Consider the following 10498-nt stretch of genomic DNA (forward strand, 5'->3'; position numbering starts at 1 on the left):
AACTAGAATATGTATGACAGTTTTCATTTATACTGCGACTATGATTCATTTCATTGTAACAACTTGTCAGTCATCTTTCATATGCAAAATGCATATCGGATTAATATAATTAATTTCATTTCATTATGAATCTGCTTACGACAAACATTAATTTTGTCGTCCCGGAATGGACTGCTTACAACAAATATGAATTTTGTCGTCCCGGAATGGACTGCTTGCGACAAATATTAATCTTGTCGTCCCGGAATGGACTGCTTACGACAAATATTAATTTTGCCGTCCCGGAATGGACTGCTTACGACAAATATTAAGTTTGTCGTCTCAGAATGGATTGCTTACGACAAATATTAATTTTGTCGTCCCGGAATGGACTTTTACGGGTGTTTTGACCGTTTTCATTTTCGCGGTAAATGTAAACAAACAGACGACACTTTTCTCATTTAGCGCCATCTATTGAGCAGACGCAATAACCCCAATCTTCCATTCGCAAATACACATTCGGCAATCCGATCTCTATGGAGTATATCTAGGGATTCTCTGTATAGAATCATAATGCTAATTAGCTTTATCATATTACACAAGTTGATTTTGAAATGACAGTAATTAAGATTAGATATTGGTTATTTTTTGTTTTCAATTTGAATTTAGTTACTTCTTCAGAAACACTTTACACTGAACATGTCTGTCGCAATCTTAAGTAAAAGTTAGAAAACATAATCTTAATATACGTGCGTACTGATTCTTATATTTTATCAACAATAAATTCAATACAAAATTTCTATATAGTTCATTGTACAAAAATATTATAGTAATGTGTATATATCGGCCATGGCTGCCAACCCTTCTCTAGTCATCGCCAGCCGAAATAAAGACAAATATTCCAACAAACCCCACAAACCAAACGTCGAACCGCAATGTAATTATTACGGGCCTCAAAATAATCCCACCAAACTAATTCATCACACTATTAAACCGCCATGAAATTGGAAGAAATAGAACATTCTAGAACGTTCCCGGTCTCATGTTGGCCGCCCTGCCCAGCCTTCTGCTCGCCGCCTCCCTGTTAAAAGACGCCTAAGAACCAAAATTTTCACACAAAATGGCTCTCCACGTCCCTAAAGCTCCGGGATTCGCCTCTATGCTCAAGGATGGTGCTAGGGTAAGTCTAAAGTGATGGGTTTTAGTGAGAAGGAGCTTATGAGAGGTTTATTTTGCTGAAAAATTGGATATTTGTGAAGGTTTGACCAGGCGGGTTGTCATGTGCTTCACCACGCATGGTTTCTTGTGTTTCGAAAATAACTCTTAAAGTAGATAAATTCTCCGTTTTGTTGAGAGAATCTGGCTTTGCATTGGTAAAATTAGCTAAATATGGAGAAATACTTTTGTCGGTTTATTTCTATTGGCTTTTTTTGACTTGGATGACTCATACCTGTCAGGCTTTGGCTCATAATGGGTAATTGACCAAATTTGGGGGAATCTTATTCGATTTATTATATCAGTGCTTTTTCAGGTTGGTAAGTTTGTTTATTTTTAAAGTAGATAGGTATTTGTCCAGTATGTGACTACTCGGGGTAAAAAAGATAATACCCCAGTAAGGAATCAAAATGCCTTCAAATGTAACGCGTTTTTGAAAGAGAATAGGTCGTTCAGAAGTTAACCTGCTAGATGCAGGTGCCTCACAGTGCATGAGTGAACAGAAATCCAGCATTAGGTTTCCCTGAGTGGCAACCCTCCCTCGTGTGTGGCTTGTAGGCTCGGCCCACACAAACAACCCATTGGAGTATCAAGAGTCCATGCCTGCTCTTTGCGATGCTAGGTGCCCTTTATTAGCAAATGTGATTTTTACTGTTAGCCATTTTTTGAGATCTATCATGTTTATGTAGTATTGAAATGAAAATCTTTCTCAAAGATAAATTGACAAATTTTGTTTGTTTCAAAATCGAGCTTACTATCAAACCAGGTGTTCTTAAAAAGTGATTTTTTGAAATTGCGTCTAACTTTCCTTTTATTAATTTTTTGTTTTGTTGCACCTGAATGAATTTATATTGTTATCTGTGACAAATGCTATCGCATTTGGGGCATTGAATTTCCCCAGAATTGAGGCCATGCAAAGTTCGAGCAAGAGGTCGGCCTGGCCTCCATATTATTCAAAGAAGTGCCCCTATCTAACATAAAAAATAATTATTTAACATTTGATCTATCATGATAAAATAAACAATAAATTTCATTGTATTTTAAAAATAAATATAATGATTAAATATAATAAATAAACATAACACATGTCACACTCCGCACAGAAATTACTGGGTCCTGCCATGGCAATAGCTTACCACAAAGTGATCAAGTAATTTGCATTGTGTATTGTTCCAACATGGGGGGTAAATTGCGTAAAGAGGCAGTAAGGTTGTTACCTTGTTAAGTATGAATAAAGGTTATGATAACAGTATAAATTGTACTAAAATAATTGCATTACATAGAAAACCAAAATATATTGTAAAACTGTAAAAGGAATTGAGGAAAAGTTAGTACAAATACAAAAAAATAATGTTTGAAATAATTACTAATCAGAAATGTCACGGTGGTAGAAAATGGTGAACTGGAAACATGACATTTAGAAAACGCGGGTATAGAAAATGGAAATACAGAAAATGAGACAGGTATAGAAAACGAGTTTATAGAAAATGCTGACATAAACAAATAACTCTGACTGCGGATTGCTGTTTTTGGCACCGCCGTTTTTTTCCATATAACGGTAAATATAAGTCCGGCGCAACTTAAACTATGTTCCATCCAACTGTATTTTTTCCGCTTTATAAGATGGTGGTGTCCATTTCTCTCTACGCGCGTTGGTGTCTTTAACCTTTACCGAAATTATTACAGGGGAAACCCCCTAAATCCCCACATTCTTAGACTTGATAGAAAGGGGGAAGGCATGAAAGGTCACAGGGAAGTTACTGGGTAAAATAATTCTCAAGGATTCACATTGTGTTTGCCTCTGCACTCCTAGGTTCAAGAATTAGCCATTTAGATTATCATCAGTTGATCATTGTGATGAAGTATTGAACTTTATACATATACTAATCTTTATCTTCTCATTTTCCAGCACTATTCCGGACTGGAGGAGGCTGTGTTCCGCAACATTGCAGCATGCAAGGAGTTCAGCAACACTCTCAAGACAGCCTATGGACCACAAGGCCGCAACAAGATGGTGATCAACCACCTTGAGAAGCTGTTTGTAACCAACGATGCTGCCACCATCATCAGAGAACTGGAGGTGAGAGTTCGAAATGTAATGATTAATTAAACTAATACAAGATTCGTGGTCAGAATGAATCTATTTATGATGGAAGTTTAGGATAGCTGTCAACCATGCATTGGAAGTAAAGTTTTGGTCCAGACAATGGCTGTTCAGGGGACGAGTGATGCAGTGTAGTTGAAGGGTATCATCTACCAATTTTTTTGCCAACATCTTCCACCTTGCCAATTTTGAGTTGTATGCATTTCCAAAGAGCTTCAGGGCCTCCGAATCTCCCCTGAAATTTTTAAGGTGGTAGCAGCCACTTTCAATGTCCACTATAATACGATTTTTCACCTAAGCTTAGAAAATTGGCAATTGTGATGTAACTATTTGATATAATTTTTAAGAATTGACCATTTTCAGAAAGCTCAGTTTCACATAGGATATGATAATAAATCTGGGAAGCATTAAAAAAATAAAAAAAATAAAAAAAAAAATAAAATAAAAAATTGTATACAAATAAATAGAAATATGCCGTTTATAGAGTACTTTATTTTATTTGTTTGTTTGGATCATGTTTCGTTAGTTTCATCCTTCATCAAAATGTTTTGAACACACAATCCCCGACTCCCTGGGACCCTCGCCTCAAGAACACGTGCGCGTGGCCCCTTCTCTTGTTTTCCCACTTGCAGGTGTGATGTTCACTGGCATAGAGAACGATGACATATACTAGTATATGTTATGAAACCCCAACAGAGCACTAATTTAGGGATAATAATGGATGATTACATCATATAGAACTATTTCATATATAATTTGTTATCCAACTTGTATAAAATATGAAAGCAATTTCTATATATTGCATATTAACCCACTTACGATAGGTGTCACACTTGATGAGACACATGGAAAAATAAACATTACCGGAGGTCCAGCCGGTGCAACGCTAGATTAGAGCTTGCACTCTGATTTTGTTGCATGTGGCGGGTGGCACGTGGGCAGGTTCCCGGATTCGCCCGGGAACTTATTGTGGGCATTGTTAGTGAAAATGGAAAGGGATGAATCATGAAAGTCCAGACAGCCAATATAAGGTACCACGAGTAAGGTGTTTTGTACTGGACAATAATTACATTATAAAGAGTATCAGCCCGAAAATCCTTTTTTAGAAAACCCGAAGAAAAGTTATAGAATGATCTGTGTCAAAATATTGCGTATTTATTTATTATTAGTTGTTTTATTTATTTATTATTATTATTATTATTTATTATTATTATTTTTTTTTTAAGGAAAAAGCCTCTGTAGCTTGGGTTCAGCAATTCAAAAATAAAATTAGATTGTATAAAGTATTTGTTGATAGTATATTGTTCTTATTTCATCATCTAATTTTAATTTCAATTTTATAAGGATAATGATATGCTTTAGAAATGGTAATAGACTGATAGTAACAGTATTCCTTCTTGATTGTGTATTTACCTAAAGGTCTTCTTTATTTGTAGGTTGAACACCCAGCAGCCAAACTGATGGTTCTGGCCTCTCAGATGCAAGAACAAGAAATGGGAGATGGAACGAATTGGGTTATCATATTTGCCGGAGCTTTGTTGGAAGCAGCAGAGGATCTCATTCGCATGGGCCTCACTCCCACAGATGTTGCAGAGGGCTATCAGTTAGCTCTAAACAAGGCCATTGAAATCCTTCCCACCCTCAAGTGCTGGGAAGTCACTGACCCTAAGGATTTGGTAACGGTAGGTTATTTTGTATTCAGTTATGTTGTTTATCTTGGTCTTGCCGGCTTGCAGTAAAGGTTTGAATAATTTCCAAATTCTAGTCATAAAGCCTGAAATCAGTATTTATTGCCCCCCCCCCCCCCCAATATTAATGATAAAAAAATATATATAATAATGACATTGAATCAATATAGAATGTCTAATAAATTTGTTTAATGCTGGATTTAGGTGATACTTTTTATTATGAAACATTTTAAATTTGTATAAAGTAAACCAGTATGTCTATTGTCTTGACCCATTACCTAAAGGTGAATAGGTCTCTCTCCCTCCCTCCCCATTATTCTCTTTCTCTCTCTCCCTCCCTCCCCATTATTCTCTTTCTCTCTCTCCCTCCCTCCCCATTATTCTCTTTCTCTCTCTCCCTCCCTCCCCATTATTCTCTTTCTCTCTCTCCCTCCCTCTTCATTATTCTCTTTCTCTCTCCCTCCATCCCCCTCCTCCCCTCCCTCGTTATTAACCTGTTGGCTCTGGGTGCTCAATAGCCTGCACTTGTGCCAGTAATCTGGGTGTTAGGCTTTCCTGACTGTATTACCAACCCACACAAATACATCTATATTGTATCAAGACTCCTTGCCTCCCCATCACAATGTTATCCCTTTTTCTTAAGGATTTCTTTTTCTTTCTTCTCCCCCCACCCCTTTTCCAAATTATATACTTTGTCATGCTGTATCAAGATGGTAATAGACTTTTATTGAGCAGATTCCATGTCATCATTACTGTTAGTCTACATTGATAACAATCACAAATAATAATCTGTTATTTGTGTAATTTTTAAGTATTTTCATTTTCAATTTTCTGTAATATACCCTCCACCATATATCCTGGCTCATGTATGGTATATTCTGCCCTCATATGTTGGTGGAGATAATCCAAGAGCCCCTTCATAAATGCTTACTGAGTTAATCCAAGATCTTTGTGTCCACATGACAAGTCATTCCTGTCACCTGTGCTCTCAACTGAATTTTTCACGATAGTACATTCCCATCATCCTGGCCCCTCAACCAAAATTTCCCATTATGGCATATTCATGTCTTGAAATTTATTTCATACTACTTGCCCTTTAGTAAAAAGTTAGATAATTATTTTTCTATATATATTAAGCAAATCCATTGATTTGTATTGTCTGTATTTTTTTGTCTATTTATATATTCTATTTTTTCAGGTAACAAAGGCTCTCCGTTCAGCCATCATGAGCAAACAGTATGGTCATGAGGACTTCCTTGCCAACCTTGTAGCCAAAGCCTGTATCTCCATCCTCCCAGAGAAGACCACCTTCAATGTTGACAATGTCCGCATTTGCAAAATAATTGGATCAGGCATTAACCGCTCAGAAGTGGTTCAGGTGAGTGGGAGGCATTGATATCCTTAAAGTAAATGAGATTATCTTGCAAGATTTTGCCCTAAAACTTTCTGGAGATCTATAAGATAGCTCCTCTTTTCAGGGTATGGTATTCAGGAGGACAGTTGAAGGCTCTGTGACCTCTAAGGTAAAGGCCAAGTTGGCTGTCTACTCTTGCCCATTTGATGTTACAACCACAGAGACCAAAGGAACTGTCCTGATCAAGACTGCTGATGAACTGGCAAATTTCTCTCGTGGTGAAGAGTCAAAAATGGAAGATGATGTAAGTATAGGAAATTTGTCAGCAGATTTAGTGTTTTATAATTCTAAATTTTCTGTTAGGGAACATAACTTGTAACTGATGTTCTGTATGATGTATATATATATTTTTTTTTTGTTCTCCATCAGATGTTTTTTTTTCCTTTGTCATTTTAATCTTCTACTTGTGGAAGTCATTAAGAAATATCTATTGACAGGTGAAAGCTTTAGCAGCAGCAGGAGTGAGTGTTGTGGTTGCCGGTGGCAAGATTGGAGACCTTGCCCTTCATTACCTGAACAAATATGACATCATGGCCGTCCGTGTTACAAGCAAGTGGGATCTTAGACGGTTGTGCAAGACTGTCGGTGCTGTTATTCTGCCCAAGATGATCTGCCCCACGAAGGAAGAGATTGGCTTTTGTGATAAGGTCTTCATGGATGAAGTAGGAGATACCCCTGTCACAATCTTCAGGTCTGTAAAAAAAAAGAATTGTGCTTAGACCACTGTCGAGAACCATGTAGGAGATTTAACATGGTTAACAACATTGAACATCAGACCATCCTTTCTTACTGTGTAGTAGAGCCTCATTGCAGTTCAGGATCCTGTAGAGATTTCAGTTCTCATATTTCTGGATATATATTCCTAGTCATCAGGAAACTTGTTTCCTGATGACTAGGCAAAGCAGCCAAGGATGCTACAGGAGTTAGTCTGCAGACCTAAAAGGTCCCTTGTTTCTCTGTGCCTAAAAGACATAAGCAAACACATCCATAAATGCACATACTTGTATGTGCACAGTCACACATACATACAATACCTGTCAGTGTTTCCAGGAACACTCGCAGAGCTTGAAATGGCACCCTATCTGTTTCTGAGCTGGAAATCTTTTTTTTATTTTCGGCTTCAAAATATACCGGCGTTAATGGGTTAAGTGGTCACACTCACAAATGTGTGGTTCATACGATGGGCACACATGTACACTAATGCGCAGTGTCAAGAATCCTTGCCACCCTTTTGCACTAGTTCTTTGCTCTCTCTCTCTCTCTCTCTCTCTCTCTCTCTCTCTCTCTCTCTCTCTCTCTCTCTCTCTCTCTCTCTCTCTCTCTCTCTCTCTCTCTCTCTCTCTCTCTCTCTCTCTCTCTCTCTCTCTCTCTCTCTCTCTCTCTCCCCCCTCCCCCTCCCCCCATTTTCCTATGTCTATATTTGTCATTTATTATGCTACATCCAGATAGTAATAGAATGTTTTCCCTGCACAGACTCCATATCATCTCTCTAGGCAGTCCTTAACTCGATGCAGTTTTCTTCTTTTGTAATGCAACCTGCGCCACCAGTCCCTGTGGGCAGGAATAGATCCTAAGCATGAAAATAGTACCTTCCCTGGAGCCAACACTCTTCCAGTCATGGCTTGCCCATGATACATTTTACCCTTGTATATTAATAGGAATAATGCAAAAGCTCCTTCCAAAAATGTCCACCAAGTCTAATCACCTTCCAAAAACTTTGTGCACATGTGGCGAGTCGATCCCATCATCCTGGCCTTTAGTCAAAGTCTATGACATCATTTTTACATCATCCGGCCCACAAACCAGATTTTTTCCTGACCATATAGTCACATCTAGATCCAAGTGGTTAATGAAGATTTATTGTAGACCATTATATAAGGATGGATATAGAGAGGGAATTGAACAATGAGCCTGGGAGGTCTTCCTTTTGCAGGAAGATTTGGAAGCATTGTGATTGTAAGATTATTATTCCCACACTTCAGTTTTCTTTCCTTTCTCTTTTAGTGAATTAGTATCTTGGTAAAAAAGAATAGATAAAAAGAGGGCTATTCCCAGTAACACTTTTGTCTTAATGCATTGTCATCAAAAATCATAGATATTTTTATGTTACAGAATGAATACAGAATTAACAGGAAAAAATGCATTTAAATCTTTTTATCTCCCTGACAGGCAAGAGAGTGCAGAATCCAGAATTGCCACAATTGTTATTCGAGGCTCCACTGACAACTACATGGATGACATTGAGAGAGCTGTGGATGATGCTGTCAACACTTTCAAAGGACTTTGCAGGGTATGGATTGGCAAAGAACTTTAAAATTGAAAAATAGTTGTTTATTGTATGGAACTTGATTTTCGTTTTTAAATGTCTTTATTTAATCTATTGTTGCTGTAGTTTGGGAAATTATGTAATTACTGTCAGAGCATTCCATACTAAAGGATTTTTATTTTTAAGACTATGATAATAGGGAGGGTATAAGCATGGATAAATAATTCATATTTAATTGTAAATGTCATTTGATAATTTTACCAAGAATGAATCACTAATGCACAATATCCCTTGTGCATCTCTGCAGGATGGAAGCTGTGTTGCAGGTGCTGGAAGCACAGAAGTAGAGCTTAGCCGGCTCATTGAACAATATGGATCTCAGTGTCCTGGTCTTGAACAGTATGCCATCAAGAAATTTGCTGATGCTCTTAAAGTGTTTCCCAAGGTAAGTTTAATATGTGCATTGTGAGATTAGGAAAAATGCTGCAGGTTGGAAGACAATCACATGATTTATTTATGGCAACTAACTTGAATCTTTAATATACACATGCATCTCTCTTTTTGTAACAGGTCCTTGCAGACAACTGTGGTGCAAATGACCAAGAGACTTTGTCCAATTTATTATCAGCACACTCTGAAGGCAAAACCAATGCAGGTTTCGACTGTGAAGGAGAAGGCACGTTAGTAACTGATGCTAAGGAAAAGGAAATCTTTGATCTCTACCTCACCAAGTACTGGGCACTGAAGTATGCGACCTCTGCTGCCAACCAGATTCTCCGTGTCGATCAGATCATTATGGCGAAAAGGGCGGGCGGTCCCAAGGCCAGAGGAATGGGCCCCCAGGATCCTGATGATGATTAAATCAAGTGCTGGCCAATGGAAATGCTTTCCTTTTTTACTTAATATTTCTGCTTGTCCTTTCTGTTCTGTTCTCTTCATTTTTCACATGTAATATTGCTTTACTGACTATCAGGGAATAACAAAATAATTTTGAGGAGAAGGTGATACCCCTGGTCATCTGTAGCTCGTGCAGCACCCAGTGTTCAAGAACCTTTTATGAACTGAAGGACCGAGTAACAAAGCTTGTTCATTGCCAGTGCTCAAAAGGAACACAATTATCGTCATTCACACAAGCCTTTCTATGATTAATAAATCATCCAAATAGAAAACCAATTTTATTTACCTGAAAATATCTACTTACTCATCCTTTATTAATGTTCAAAAGTTTTGCAAGATATTTAAAATCCAGGTATTCATAGGCAGTTTATACCAAACGAAACTATGGCTTCTTTTACCCACAGTTCAACGTAAGTAGATCAACAATAATTTTGTTCAAATACTGGATTTTGTGAAATAACTAAACTGATTGGGTACAAATTTGTAAGCATTTTTAAACAACCCAAAGTTAGAGCCGCATTGCATTTTGAAAAAAAAAGGAATTTTGAGATTTCAGTCAGAGCTGTCTAATGTGTATCGATATAGAATTTTTAAATGAAAATATGGCTATTATTAGATAAATGAAACTACTTTATATAAGTTTTAAGCTGTTTTATACGTGTAACAATTAAGAGTTGATTTATATCACTGCAATCTCTTATAGAATGGATGAAAACATCTGTTGTGTGAAAAAAAGATTTTAAAAGTGTAAAGTCCAACTGGGTGATGTGTGATCAGTGTATCAGCTTTGCATATTTTTGTCATTTTAATTTTGTAAATCGCTAAAATCATTATGAAGAGTACATGCAATTCAAAAGCAAATTTTCGAGTATTTTGAAAGTACCACATGTGACTATTTACACAATTTTCTTTTTTACCTATATTATTCTTACCTG

At 37.2% G+C, this 10498-nt stretch overlaps 1 protein-coding gene across 1 annotated transcript; it reads left to right on the plus strand.

The window, feature by feature from the left end:
- Positions 1–1013: 1013 nt before the first annotated feature.
- Positions 1014–9835, plus strand: CCT8 (chaperonin containing TCP1 subunit 8). Its single transcript, XM_027362500.2, has 9 exons — positions 1014–1159; positions 3104–3274; positions 4735–4980; positions 6185–6364; positions 6465–6644; positions 6838–7091; positions 8570–8690; positions 8974–9111; positions 9237–9835. Exons 1-9 carry the CDS (start codon positions 1100–1102, stop codon positions 9525–9527), a joined length of 1641 nt encoding a protein of 546 aa, XP_027218301.1. The 5' UTR covers positions 1014–1099; the 3' UTR covers positions 9528–9835.
- Positions 9836–10498: the final 663 nt, after the last annotated feature.

This window comes from Penaeus vannamei, chromosome 16, assembly GCF_042767895.1.
Source record: "Penaeus vannamei isolate JL-2024 chromosome 16, ASM4276789v1, whole genome shotgun sequence".
NCBI classification, from domain to species: Eukaryota; Metazoa; Arthropoda; class Malacostraca; order Decapoda; family Penaeidae; genus Penaeus; species Penaeus vannamei.

Coding starts and splice junctions, on each gene's coding strand:
- CCT8 (XM_027362500.2), top strand. CDS start 1,100: ATGGCTCTCCACGTCCCTAAAGCTCCGGGATTCGCCTCTATGCTCAAG. Junction 8,691..8,973: donor CTTTCAAAGGACTTTGCAGG/GTATGGATTGGC, acceptor GCATCTCTGCAG/GATGGAAGCTGTGTTGCAGG. Junction 9,112..9,236: donor CTCTTAAAGTGTTTCCCAAG/GTAAGTTTAATA, acceptor TTTTTGTAACAG/GTCCTTGCAGACAACTGTGG.